The sequence below is a fragment of the Anas platyrhynchos genome, chromosome 24 (genome assembly GCF_047663525.1).
Source record: "Anas platyrhynchos isolate ZD024472 breed Pekin duck chromosome 24, IASCAAS_PekinDuck_T2T, whole genome shotgun sequence".
NCBI lineage: Eukaryota > Metazoa > Chordata > Aves > Anseriformes > Anatidae > Anas > Anas platyrhynchos.
Genome location: NC_092610.1, coordinates 4,241,337 through 4,255,148, shown reverse-complemented (window position 1 = coordinate 4,255,148; position 13,812 = coordinate 4,241,337). Strand labels below are relative to the sequence as shown.

Below are 13,812 nucleotides of genomic sequence, written 5' to 3'. Positions count from 1 at the left end.
GCTCGGCTGTCCGGCGCCGGGCACGTCGCTGCCAGGGCCCCCCCGGGGCTCGCTCCCATCCCGGACACCCGATAGCGCTGGCAGCAGCACCCGGCCGGCTCTGCCAGAAGCTGGAGCGAAGGAGGTTTAATTTTATTTCATTATTTTATTTTTTTTTCTTTCTCTAAAGGCTCGGCCCCTCCCGGCTTCGTGATCAGAAGCGGGGCTTTTAGAGGATTTTCTCCCGTTTGAACCCAGTGCTTCGGCTCCCTCAAAGGGCGCAGGAGCGCTCCGAGTCCACCCCCCCGTGACCTTTTTCTGATGGTTGCCATTGATTTCCCGAGCTGCTCCAGCTCCCGAAAAGAGGAGATTTTTTCTCATTTCTTTTCAAAACCCGACGAGCAAACGCAATTATTTGCAGCTGAAATGCTGCCCCCCCAAGCCCCCCAGCTGAGGCTGGGCTGGCCACAACCGGAGCAATTGGGGGACCCCGGGGACGTGGCCGTGGTCCCCCCGCCTGGTGCCAAGCCCCCTGGGTCCCAGCACCCCAGGGTGCTCTGTGCTGTCCCTGGGGGGGGCCTGATGGAAACACAGCACCTGGGGGGGGGGGATTTGCATTCCTATCCCCAGCCCAGAGGCAGCTGTCAGCAGCTCGGAGGCCGAGCACGGCCCCGGCCAGGGCTGGAAAAACTCTGGGAGGAATTTGGAGGCGGTGAGTCAGCGCCGCAGGGCTCAGCCCCAGCTGGCTCCGTGCACAAACACAGCTCCCTGTCCCCCCCCCCGACCCCCCCAGTGCTCCCCCTGCACCCCTTTTCCCCTCCCCAAGCTCCGAGCCACCCCCGTGCCCATTAGGGCAGCACTGGGGCAGGATGCGGCCCCCCTGAAGGATGTCCCCAAACCTGGAGGCAGGGGTAGGTGCAGGATCAGCCCCCCCCCGCCTCTTATCAGTGGCTGCCAGGGGCTGCTGCCCCCACCCTGATAAGCTCTGTGCTGGGGTGCTCCCGGTGCTGCTCCCCCCCCCGGGGACACCCACACGTGGGTGAGCTGCAGCACCCCAGGGCCTGGATTTTGGGTGTAAGGAGGGTGCTTTTGGGACCTTGGAGCATGGGGGGTGTGCTTCTCCCCCCCCCCCCAGCCAAGCCAACATTTTTCAACCAGGGCTGCACCCCAAGAACCCCCCCCACCCCACGTCACATCAGCCTGGGGAGCTGAGCAAGGGGAAAGGGGAAATGCACCCCCAGCTTTTGGGTCTCTGCACGGCCCCAAAACCCCCCCAGAGGGGGAAAGCATCCCCCTGAGGCAGTCGGAAAACACAAAATAACAATAATAATAATAATAAAAAAAAGAACAATTTTTATTTTCCAAACGAGATCTGTAGCAAAGTCACAGTGGCACTTCCATGCCCGGTCAGAAGTAAATACACCCAAAAAAAAACAAAAAAACAACAAAAAAAAAATAGAAATAACTTAACTGGAGCTACGGTGGAGCAGGGACAAGCCAAGAGGAGATGCTGAGAGCAGAGGGGGGGAGCGGGGGGCTCTCCCCCCCCCAAGGCACCCCCAGGGCGACCCGCACCCTGGGGAAATGCCCCGGCACATTGGGGTGAAGGCACGGCCCCCCCACAGCTGCACGAGCCCCTTCCCCAAAGAACCCCCCCCCCAAAGGAAGGGGCTGTGCAGTAAAGTGCAGGAGGAGAGGGGGGGGCACTGGGGGCCCTGCTGGAGGAGGGGGGAAGGAGAGGGGTGGGGGGGAGCTGCAGGATAGGGGTGGGATGCGGGGGGGTGCTCCAGCCCTGACCCTTTACAAAACCTTTTCCCCCCCCCAAAAAAAAAAAATCAGCCCCACTCACCCTTCCCTCTTCCCAAAAGCCCCCCCCAGATTTTCCCAAAAGCCCCCCCAGATTTATGCCCTGTGCAGGAGTGAGAGGCAGGCACTGCCCCTTGCCTTGAGGGGGGGGGGCACAGGAGGCTCTGAGCCAGGCTGCCCAAAAGGGACCTGGGTGTGGGGGGGGAGCTGCTGCCACCCCCCCACACACACCAAAAAGGGAATTATTGCCTTAAAACAGCCCTGGGGATGCAGGTGGTGAGCCCCACACACCAGGAGCAGCCCCCCCAGAAAGCATGCAGGGGGTGGGGGCACCCAAATGCATGAGCCAGGTGTTGGGGGGGTGCAGGATCTGCCCCCCCCTTGCAGCAGCAGGGTGGATTTATGGATTTGGCACCCCCAGGGTGACACCCAACAACTGAGCCCCGAGCAGGACGGGGGGGGGGGGGGGGGAATGCAGCTCGCCTCCTGCCAAAAAGCTCAGCGTGGGGGGGTCACACGGGGACAGGACCCCCAGGATGGGGGGGTGGGGGCACGGAGAGGCAGGGCAGGGGGAGCGAGGAATTGGGGACATTTTGGAGGTTTCTTCACAGTTTCCCAGTGCTGCTGCAGCGGGGGGGGGGGGGGGGGGGCAGCCCCAGCAGCAGCCCCCACCCCACCCCAAAGCACAGAAGGGGTAAAGGCACCAGGAGCCACCCCTCACCTGGTTCCGTTCCTGGGACCCCATTTCAGAGGCACCCCCAGCCCCAAATGTTGGGGGGCACGGGCAGGGCCCTGGAAGGAGCCCCCCAGGCACCAAGGGGACGTCCCCGGGGCACCAAATGTGGGGGAAACACCGGGGGTGGGGGGGGGGGGGGGCTTGGAGCTCTGGGTGCTCCCCGGTGACTTTTGGCAGCAGCATGGCCCCACACCCCATGGGGCTGGGGGTGGAGGCAGCCCCCCAGGAGCACAGATCAGCTTCATCGGGGTTTGGCTTCATCGGGGCTCACCCCAAGCAAGGCACGGAGTGGTCGAGCACCCCCACAACCCCTGGGGATGAAAGGGGGGGGCACACGGGCACGGCACCAGCAGCTTCATGGGGGTCCCCCCCTTCTTGGATACGGGGCAGGGGGCGTCCCCCCTTTTTTCCTTCCCCAGCTCCACGCCCCGTAAGGCAGGAGGCGATGCGGCAGCAAAGTCTTTAAGGTCCCAGCTCCCCCCTGTGTCCCCCCCCCCAGGAGATGGGGGCAGGAGGAGGATGAGGAGGGAGCGGGGGCCGTCAGGTCATGTAGCGGGTGACGGCGCGCAGGGCGTAGAGCAGAGCTGCCTGCATGCGAGCCTCCAGCAGCAGCAGGTTGATGTGAACCTGGGGGGGGGGACACACAACGGGGTCAGGGCAGGGGGCTCAGCACCCCCCCAGCCCCAGGGGAGGGGGAAAGGGGACGGGGCAGCACCTTCTCCGAGTGTTTGAAGTGCCTCCAGAACTGCGCGTACATGCGCTTGGTCGTCTTCTCCGGGTAGCACGCCACCGTCTTGATGTAGATCTTGAGGCTGCGCTCCAGGAGCTGGTTCACCTCCCCGTAATCATAATCATCATAGCTGGGGGGGGGAGAAAAAAAAAAAAAAAAAAAAGGAGAGGGCACGTCACCCCACAGTCCCCAAATCTGCGCACCCAGGACCGTCTCCAAACCCCCGTCCCCTGTTGGCACAGGGTTTTGTTAGCCTCATGCACGCTGTGAGAGGTTTTGGGGTGGGAGAGGTTTTGGGGGCTCCTTGGCACAGGGTTTTGTCAGCCTCATCCGCGCTGGGAGAGGTTTTGGAGTGGGTACCCGGGGGCTCCTCGGGCACCCACCGGATGCCGAAGACGCAGTGGACGTAGTTCCAGATGGCCCGGCGCAGCATGGAGGTGTCGACGCCGCAGTGCATGGCGATGGTGTTGTAGGTGAGGTTGTACACCACCTGGAACTTCTCGTCCAGCAGCTGCCCCACGTCGGGGTACAGGCGGTTGATGAGGGAGTAGCCGTGGTCCTCCCAGGTGTAATCCTGCCGGAGAAAAAATGCTGCTGGGCTGGGCGCTCCGTGGGGGACAAAATCAGGTCACAAACCCCCCTCCCATTCTGTTGGGGTCCCCCCCAAATCTTAGCAGCTGAGGTGGCTCCAGCTTGGTCCCAGCCCCGTGCGCTGGGGGTGCCAGGACCCCATGGGATGAGCAGGGACCCCCACCCCGCACCCACCTGCGCACGGAAAGTGGGGGGCGCCTGCTCGCCCCGCCGCGTGAAGTCCTTGTAGCCGAACTCGGGGTCCTCCACGAAGCACAGGACGCTGGACTGCAGCGAGTGGTCGGCGAGGTCTGCAAGGCACGGCCGTGAGCCCCCAGCACCCTGCGCCCACCGCGGGGACCCCATCGCCCTCCCCCCGAGCTCCCCAGCCCGCAGGGACCCCCCCGCTGCCCTCGCGCCCCTCCTCACCCGAGGGAGCCACCAGCAGGCTCTCCGTCTTCTCCAGCTCGAAGCGCGTGGCCATCTCCTCCTGCGTGACGCCCTCCTCCTCCTGCTGGCTCTCCTGCAGCAGCTTCATCCGCTCCATCAGCGCCTCCACCTCCTGCAGGGCGTCCTTGCCCTTGGGGGGGGGGGGGGGGGGGAAAGAGCAGAATTAATGCTGCTTGAAGCCCAAGCACAGTGTGCCCCCCCCCCAACACCTTGCAAAGGGATGGAGCTGCTCCGGGCACGGTGACGGCACCAGGGGACACCCACCGCCCTACAGGGAACCCCCTCTCCATACAGGGAACCCCCCCTCCTTACCCCCGAGCACCCCATGCTGTCCTCAGAGGCCAGGCTGCTGTCGCCGTGGGGTGAGGGGGGCCTGGCACCGTGCCCCCCGTCCTGCTCCGCCTCGGGGTTGATGCCGCAGCCGAAGACGAAGGAGGCGAGCGAGTGGTAGTGGGTGAGCAGCACCAGGGCTTGCACCAGCTCCGCCAGCGACCAGCTGTGCTCCCCCGTCTTCAGCAGAGCCTGCGGGGAGGGGATGCCAACGGGGTCGGGCTCGGTCCCCCTACACCCCACAGCCAGGATAAGCAGGGGGGTGGGAGGGAATTTGGGACGTACCCCCCCAAAAAAAACAAGGGACCTCAACAGGAGGACACCCCGCAGCCCCCAAGCCACCCCTTCCCCATCCACCCAGCACAGCACAGACCCTGCCCTCCAGCTTATGGACCCCCCCAGCCCCAAAAGGGTCGTACCCTAGGACGTGACCCCAAATCCCACGTATTTTGGGGGCGTCGTGCCCCGGGGCACCCGCTCTCACCTCGATGTGCTCCTTGGTGATGAGCCAGGGCCGGTGCGCCAGCAGCTTGTTGATCTCGTTGAGGTTCCGCAGCTTCTGGGGGGCGCAGTGCAGCCCCTGCAGCCAGGCCGGGTTGCCCCCCACCTGCAGGAACTCCCCCATGTGCAGCCCCACCAGGTAGGAGCACTGGTGCCGGGCTGCTGCCTGCGGGGAGACCCAAGCAGTCAGCCCCCCCCAGCACTGCCCAGGGACCCCAAAACCCCAATACAAGCCCTTGGAGAAGCCACCACCACCCCCCCCCATCACAGGGGGCTTCCTTGGGGATGAGGGTCCAGACAGGGGGGTTCTGCCCCCCCCAAATCAGCCCCTAGATGCCCAGGGGATGCGCACCCCAGAACCAACCCCAAAAGGGGTTCTCAAGCTTTTTAGGACCACCACCCCGAGGGGTGCCCACCCATGGGATCCAACACCCCCACACCTCCAAGCAGGAGCCCAGCAGACCTGTTGGGACCACACAAACCCCTCGGGGACCCCCCCCCAAGAGGCCGTGCCCCCCCAGAGCTCACCATGATGGCGATGTAGTGGCGTTTGTGGTAGGGCAGGGGCCCGTCCATGCGCAGCAGCAGGTACTGGGTCTTCCAGAAGCTGCTGAGGTACTGGGGGTGCAGCCCCATGACCATGGTGATGTTGTCCACCCTCCCCGCCGAGACGAAGGCTTCGATCAGCAGCTGCCGCCGGCTGCTCTCCACCCCCTCCTGCAGGATCTGCGGGGCATGGGGGGGTGAGCTCAGGACCCCCCCTCCGCCCCCCACCCCAAAACGTCCAACACCTCCACGGGGCAGCACCCGGCGGTGGCACCCACACACCAAGGAGCCCCCTGGGGGGGGACACTCACCCCTCCGGCTGCGCCCAGCCAGCTTCCCCTCCCCCGGTACGGGCACCCTTGGGTGCCCCCAGCCCCTATTCCCGTCCCCGCAGCCCCATGGGGCAGGTGGCGAGGGGGGGTCCCCATGGTGGCCCCGCTCAGCGCGGCGGTGGTGGCGTTTGGGGTTGTTTGTTTGGTGGGGAGGAGATGGGGCTTGCCCGCCCCCCCCCCCCGCCCCGTGGTGATGAAACCCCGGCGTTATCTCTGCCCGAGGAGGAACCATCTGGGACAGCGGCCCCGCGATAGGGCTGCGGGGAGAGCGGGGGGTTTGGGGCACGGCCCCCCAGCGGGTGGGGGGCGGGGGGAAGGGGGAGCACCCTTGGGTGCTGCGAGGGGGGGGGGGAACATGGCTGCGTTAGGACAAGTGGGGAAACTGAGGCACGGGGAGACAGCGGGGTGAGGCAACACAGCCGCTCCCCCCACCCTAAAAACCTCACCCCCACCTGGGTGACCCTTCCCCATCTCACCCCACCCCACACTTTCCCTCCCCACCCTTGGGTGCCAGCCCCCCCGGGGGTGCCCACCACCGGTTAACCCCCCCATACCCCACTGTGCTGCCCCCTCGCCCCCTCCAACTGCTCCCCCCCAGCGCAAGGACCCCACACCCCAAAAGCAACCAGCATCACCCCCCCTTCTCTCACCTCCTCCAAGGGGATGAAGGCGCTGGGCCCCCTCCCCAGCTGCCGGGGGACTTTGATCCCTCTGTCCTGGGGGGGGAGGAGAAGAAGAAGCGGTGGCATCAGCGCCGTGCCCGAGTGGCCCCGTGGGACGCGGGGGTGGCCCCGGAAGGGTGACTCAGGCCCGTGGGACACGGCCGGGCACCCCATAACCATCACCCCCGGGGGTTGTTGCATCAGTCCCGGCCGTGCCTGATGAAATCCTGCGGGGGTGTTGCTCTGCTGCCACCACCACCCCCCCGGCACGACGGCCAAGCCCGAGGTGTGACACGGGGTGACGGTGACGGCAATGGGACACGGACACGGGTGGTGCCTGGAGGAGCGCCTCGGGGCTCCCTTTGCCCCCCCGGGGTTAATTAATAATAATAATAATAATAAAAATCAAATCGGAGCCCCCGGGGACAGCGGGGGGTCCCAGGCACAGCACGGTGCACCCAGCATTGGGGTTTGCAATTAGCACAAATTCAGCGCCCCGGGGGGGTTCCCGCTCACACCCCCGGCACAAAATGCCAATAAACGGCTGCGCAGCCTCCACCCCCCCCCGTTAAACCAGGAGCAAGCCACCAGCTCGGCTGCTTTCCCGAGCTCAGCTCCTTTTTAAAGCCCCCTCCCGTTAAGACTGCACCCCCAGCACACTTTGCCCAAAGCCCCAATTCGCCCCCAAAGCCCCAATTCGCCCCCAAAGCCCCCAATTCGCCCCCAAAGCCCCCAATTCGCCCCCACTCTGCCCATCCCTAAATACTGGGAGGGGGGGGGGGGAGATGCACTCATCCAGCTGCACCCCACCTGCACAATGGGACAATGGGACCAGGACCCCCCCAGGCCTCCTGCAGGAACCCCCAAAGCTGGAAGATGGGGATGGAGCCGAGCCTGACCCCCCCATCCCAGCCCCACACCACCGTGCTGTGCCCCCCGTGCCCCCTTTGCCATCACAGCAACCCCCACAGGTGCCAACCACAACCCGGGGGGGGGGGGCACAGCGCCTGGCCCCATCCCGCTGCAGGATCTGCATTTGGGAACAGGACGGGAAATTATGGGATGTGCCCGGGGACCTGCAGAGGAAAACCACAAAGCCCAACCAACCCATTCCCCGCTTAGGATTTCGGCTCCCTCCGAACAGAAACCTTCAAGAACACTGAAATAACCCCAAAATGCTACAGGAAGCCCACGGGCAGGGCTGGCACCGAGGTCCCAGGACCTGCTCCTGGCCTCAGGGCTGCTCCCAGGCACCTCCCCTGGGATTTTGGAGCTCTGCTGCCCAATCCTAGGGGCAGCACCGTGGCCCCCAGCCCTTCCCCATCGCATCCCGGCCACCCTGGGCTAATGACCCGCGGTGTTTGGCCACCAAAGCCCAGCTCCTGCCAGCCCCACGCATCCCCTGCCTGCGAGCTCCGGAGTCCATCCCCGTGCGGCACCGTGCTCAAAATAGCCCCGTCCTGTTTTGGTGACAGCAAGAGAAGGGGGGGTCACGGCACAGGGCTGGGTGCCCCCACCCCAGGGGCACCTCTGGGCACCGCTGCTGCGGGCAAACGCAGCCCCAGCCCGAGCAAAGCCTCCAGGCACGCCTGGCCGCCCGCCAGCCTCCACAGCCCGAAATAAACGGCTCATGGAGGGGGGAGAGCTGGGCGCTGTCAGCACCCTCCCCAGGAGGAAAGCAGGCGCCCCTGGGGCTGCGGGGAGCTGCCTCTGCTCACAGGTCAGCCCCGGGTTGTGGGGTGAAAGCCCAGAGCTGGGGGCTGCAGCAGGGACCTGCAGCAAGGCTGCTGGGCACGGGGTGAGGGCACGGCCCTTGTTTTGTTGCATTCCTCCCTCCTGGAACCACACAAAATCCTCTCCCCATCCCAGCTGCCCCATTCTCCCTTCCCAACACCACATCCCTCCATCCCCAGATAACCCAAAAGCTCTGCAGGGCGCAGCCAACACCGTGCCACGGCCGGGCGAGAGGCAGGCACCATGCAGCACCAAGGCAAGGGAAGCGAGCGCATCACCCGGCACCATCCTCCGCAGCCGAGGAGCCCCCAGGAAGGCGGGCAGGCTCCTCGCAGCCCACCCGGGCGAGGGGAACTCGAAGCACAGCTCTGCCCCCAGCACCACGCCTGGCACGAAGCGCGCGGCTGCGGATTCACCTGCAGGACGCGGGACATGGCACGGCACGGCGAGGGGGGTGGCACAGGAGGGGATGCTGATGGTGGGGCAGCGCGTCCCACCCTCGGTGGATGGCCAGGAGCTTCCCCGAGCTCTTCTCGGAGGTGGCCAGCAAAGGAAAAAGCCCCGTGGCCACCTCCTGGCTCCCCCAGGGGAGAGGCTCAGGCACGAGCACCGCTCCCACCGGCTGCCCCCGCAGCACTATGAAGGCGGTGGGCGGCTGCGGGGCACCCCGAGCGGAGCGGGGATGGGGCGTGGGGTGGCACGAGGTGGGCAGGCAGCAGCTGTCAGCGCGGCCACGCGCTCCCCACGTGATGGGCAGCGAGGATCCGAGGGCTCCGACGGCTGCACCTGGCCGGGGCCGCCACCAGCACGGCCCCACGGGCACCCCAGTGGCACCCGTGTCCCCATATCCCCGAGCGCATGGGATGGCCCTGCCCTGAGTCACCGCGGGGTGACAGCAGGACCAGGCTCGTGCCATCGCCGCCGCGGGTGCTGAGGTGGCCGCACTGACTCACGGCTGCCAGACCCGTGGGGAAAGAGCTGCTTGGGTGCTCCCAGAGGACGCTCGGGATGGGAAGCGAAGGAAAAAAACCCCACAAATGAATCCGCGGGACCCCAAAGGCTTCAAAAGCCGAAAGCAGCAGGGAGCCGGAGAGCGCAAAGCGTCCCGCTGTGTTTTGGTGACAGCCCAGGGTGACCTTTGAAGGTGCATTTTAATCATTGCTGCGCGGAGGCTTGTAATGTTTTGCTGCATTAAGCAATCCTTTAGGGGCACTGCGCTTAACCCTCACCGCGCTGCCGCCAAGCAGCAGCTCACCGCCTGCTTCAGCCCATGGGGAAACTGAGGCACAGCGCCAATGCTCGATCCCGTGGCAGCCCCAGAGCCCGCTGCTGGGCCATGGTGGGCATGGGGTGGCCGGGGGGGTCTCCGGCCCCGAGCAATCGGCCAGGGAAGGAGTTAATGCCCCGGGAGCGGGAGGCTGTGGTGCCAAGCAGAGCCCTGGCGCTTGTGCCAGTGCTTAGTCAGGTGTTGGAAAATCGTTCCCGATAAGGAGAGGTTAAACAAACACCAGCGCAGACGCCCCACCGAGCGGGTTCGCTCCTCCAAAAACCGTCGCTCGGCCCCGAGGCCATCCCAGGCAGTGCTGGGGGGCGAGAGCAGCGCCGGGTCCCGGCCCCGCTGACGCACGGAGCCAACACACGAGTGCAACCCCCGGGCACCAAGGGCAGCGGCTGCCTCACCACCACCAGCCCCCACCGCGCCCCCAAAACCAGCCCTACAAATAGGGGTAACTCCAAACTTGTTGGCAGATGCAGCAGGGGGGGGTCCTGCAGAGCCCCACGGACATCCCAGGGCTCCCGTTTTGGCCTCCCGGTGCCATGTGAGACCTCCCCCAGGCCTCCGGGTGGACGGGGAGCTCAGAGAGGTCCCAAACCCGGCCACGCAGAACCCAGTGAGTTGGTGCCCTGCCCTACAGGCTGCTGGTGGCCGTCCCTATCCGCACGGTGGCCCAGACCCCATGGGTGCCACAGCAGGGCTGGGGCAGGGACCGAGCACTTTGTGCGGGTGGGACCCACACCAGGGCCACGCCGCCGGGGAGCACAGGGCAGGCTGGTCCCAAACTTGTTCCCAGCCCTATTCCAAGACCTGCTCCTGCCCCAAACTCCAGCAGGAGCAGCCCCGCGGGCTGCCTGGCTGAGCGCAGGCACCGGGGTTGTTTATTGCCTCCCCCCTCCTGCCAGGCTGCTGGGGGGGCACAGCAACAAAAGGGGGCCACGAACTCCGAATTTAGCTCCAAAACGCTACGAGACCGACCCACAGAACCATGGGGGAACAGGGCATGGGCAGAACAACGGGACAGACCCCACGGGACAGACCCACAACACCCACAGCCGCCCTCCCAGGAGGCGCAGGCACATCCCCCCCCACCCCCTGCCTCAGTTTCCCTTTGGTTCCCCCCCAGACCTGGGGGCAGGGCGCCCACCCTACTGCGCACCCACTCCCAGAGGGTGCTGGAGACCCCAAAACCACCCCGTGCAGCCACCCCAAAACCCTTTATCAGGGCAGAGCCCCCCACCCACACCCTACTTTCCACCCCCTTGGCCAAGAAACCCCATAAACACCCCAAAGAGCCACACAAGCACCTGGGGGGGACCCAGACCCCCACCCCTACAGGACCCCACAAACAGCAGCACGGCCCCACAGCCCAGCGGTGCTCTCGCCCTGCCTGTCCCACCCCCGGGGGGCAGCGAGCCCGGCTCTTACCTCCTCGCCCCGCAGCGCCCCGCACCCCAAACGCTCCTCCAGCCCCGAGGGGCAGCGCTGAGAGCCGGCCACCAGCATGGCACCGGGATGGGGGGCACGGGCACGGGGCTAGGCGGCTGCCATGGGTGTGGGATTGAGCCCCGGGGGCTGCGGGACCGGGATTAGGATTAGGGTTAGGATTAGGATTAGGGTTAGGACCGGGATTGGGATCGGACCCCCAGGGCTGCAGGAGCCGGGCGCGCCCCGGGAGCTCCGTTCATAAATCTGGGAGCGTGGGAAACGGCCCCGCCCCGCCCCTCGCCTCCGCCAATAGGATCGAGGGGGTGTGGCCGCCGCCTGCCCGCCCAGCCAATTAGGGAGGGGAGGCGCGCGGGGGATGCTGGGAGGTGTAGTTTTTGTTAATGGGGGGTGAGCGCGGGGGGGGCTTGGAAAAGGGGTTTGGGGGTCGAAGGGGAGGCGGTGGGAGAGGGGGTGTGCTGGGGGCAAGGGGCCTGGGAGGAAATGTAAAATAAAATAAATGAACAGAATAAAATAAAGAAAATATGGAATAAAGTGGAATAAAGTGGAATAAAGTGGAATAAAGTGGAATAAAGTGGAATAAAATAAAATAAAATAAAATAAAATAAAATAAAATAAAATAAAATAAAATAAAATAAAATAAAATAATAATTAAGCTGTTTATGGGCAGTGGCGTTTGTCCCAGCTGCTGCCCCCCTCCCACCATGGCTCGGTGCCACCCCCAGCAGTCTCTGGGTTTCCCCTTTCCGTCCCCCTGCCTCTTTGGTGGATTTAACGGGGCACAGAGACACCCCAGGAGCTGTGGGCACAGCCTCCTGTCCCACCCGAGCGCCAGCTCCCCTCCACCCCAGCCCCAAACCCTTGCGAGAAAAGCCGGGAAAAGAAGAAGCCAAAACCCCAAACCAAACAGAAAGGGAGCAGCGACAGCCCCAGACAGCGGCACTGATAACAATCTGGTGCTGCCTGACAGCCCGCACATGGCAAAGTCCAGCGATCAGCAGTCCCTGCACAAACAACTCGGGCTTTGCCTGGCAACAGCCTCCTCCGGCCCTGGGCTCTGCGCTGCTGCCAGCGAAGCCACCGTGTCCCCGGCCTGGCCAGCACGGTGCCGGTGGCACAGCCGCTGCCCGTCACCGCGGTGCGCTCGCTGCCGTGCCAGCCCCAAGGAGGATGAGTTTGGAAGCTCTCGGCTGCTCCTTTCCCCATGCACGGGGCCCTGCAGACACCCCTGGTTATTTTTTGGGGGGTTTTGCAGAGCGGCTCTGCAGCAGGGCTGCGGGGAGTTCGGGGTGAGGATGTGGTCTCCTTCTTGCCCACCCACCTGGGCAAAGCTGCTGGGTCTGGGCTCGCACTGGTGCGATTTGGGAGAGGGTTTGGGTTTGTAATTGGGTTTGATCCGAGCCCTGAGCCCAGGCTGTGCCTGCTCTGAGCAGAACCCGGCCCCACAATCCCCTCCCCAGGGCCCGGTGTTACCATTTCAGCCCCCCTCACCCAGCCCTAAATGGCTACAGAGGGGAGGCTGCCCCGCCAGCCAGGGGGGAACCGCAGCACTTTTTGGGGTACAGGGTGCAGGGCCATGGAGGGACAAGTCCCAGCTCCCCAAGTCCTCATCTTCCACTCCCCAAATCCTCAGCATCCACCCAGGGGAGCCACCAGTTCCCAATTTACCCTGGCTGCTCACAGGGAGGACAAATCCCTGGGTTCATCCACCCCAGCGGCAGGGCTGGAGATCGGGGGCCGAATTCTGCTCGGGCTCAGCTCTCTGCTGGGAGCGGCAGCGACAGCTTGCTGAGCAGCTGGGCACGGGGATGTGGCAGTAATTAGCACGGGGCTGAGCACTCAGGGGCTCAGCGGGGCTGGACGCAACCTGGGGTGCTCCCGCTCTTCACCCTGGTAACGAGCACCTGGTGCTGTGGGTGCCTGGGGGAAAGCGGGGCAGGAATAACCCAAAAGCCATTTTTTTCCCCCAAAACTGCCCCGTGAGTGTCAGCTGGGAGCCTGGCCTGGGTCACCCATCATGGCAGAGCCCCCACCCCGTTACCAGCCCCGAATCTGCAGGATGGCAGCTGGGGAGGGGATGAATGTGTGGTCCCAAGGCGGGAGCGCAGGAGCCAGGAGCGCAGCCCCGGTGGCTTCTTTGAGCCCGGGCGGTGTCATTTCGGGTGGACACACGCACAACACAGCCCTGGCAGGTCTGCCCCAATTCGGGGGAGCCAAGGGGGGCAGAAGGAAAAGACCCCAGGGTGAGCCCCAGCACCCGGCCCAGCTCCATGAAGCTCCAGAGAGCGCCACGATGCTGCCGGGTGCCCAGCTGGGGCCACCTGAGGCCACGAGCTCTGGTTTGCTCCGAGCACATCAACCCGGAGCCGAAATCCACCCCTTGCTCTGCAGCACGGCGGGGGCTGCATCTCACCCCCACCCCTCTGCGGCCCCCAGCAAGCTCAGGACACGAGGGGCCGCGGGCTGAGATGCGCCCGGGCACCCTTGGGGCTGCAACCCTGGGGCTAGCGATGCCGCCAAGCATTTCACAGAAAAACTCCCCAGCAGAAGGCACCGAGGGCTGTGCCAGGAGGACGTTCACCCAGGGCCTGGGCAGCGCTGTGCCCTGCGTGCAGGGGGGGGGCAGGAGGGGCTGCGTGCGGCCGGCTGTGCACTCGCTCGGCAGTAAGGAGCGGCACGCGATTCCCCCATCTGCTCCGCAGCCCCAGGTCAGC

The 13,812-nt window shown here is 65.2% G+C and overlaps 1 protein-coding gene across 2 annotated transcripts; it reads right to left on the bottom strand.

Annotated features, from left to right (window-relative positions):
* Positions 1–2,965: 2,965 nt before the first annotated feature.
* On the bottom strand, positions 2,966–11,315 carry SESN2 (sestrin 2). 2 transcript variants are annotated; one of them, XM_038167373.2, is made up of 10 exons: positions 11,081–11,315; positions 6,631–6,696; positions 5,631–5,828; positions 5,086–5,268; positions 4,584–4,793; positions 4,251–4,401; positions 4,017–4,132; positions 3,635–3,825; positions 3,237–3,381; positions 2,966–3,148 (listed from the first exon to the last, which is right to left on the bottom strand). In XM_038167373.2, exons 1-10 carry the CDS (start codon positions 11,156–11,158, stop codon positions 3,062–3,064), a joined length of 1,425 nt encoding a protein of 474 aa, XP_038023301.2. In that variant the 5' UTR covers positions 11,159–11,315; the 3' UTR covers positions 2,966–3,061. The 2 variants fall into 2 exon arrangements, with proteins under 2 accessions (XP_038023301.2, XP_071883435.1); XM_072027334.1 differs by lacking the exon at positions 11,081–11,315 and adding an exon at positions 8,793–8,914.
* Between the last annotated feature and the right edge of the window lie 2,497 nt (positions 11,316–13,812).

What these genes read in the sequence shown, in the direction of transcription:
- SESN2 (XM_038167373.2), bottom strand. Translation starts at nt 11,158, where the DNA reads ATGCTGGTGGCCGGCTCTCAGCGCTGCCCCTCGGGGCTGGAGGAGCGT. An exon ending in TCACCAAGGAGCACATCGAG is followed by an intron (nt 4,794 to 5,085) that starts GTGAGAGCGGGT and finishes CCCTCCCCGCAG; the next exon opens with GCTCTGCTGAAGACGGGGGA. An exon ending in CCCCCACTTTCCGTGCGCAG is followed by an intron (nt 3,826 to 4,016) that starts GTGGGTGCGGGG and finishes TTTCTCCGGCAG; the next exon opens with GATTACACCTGGGAGGACCA.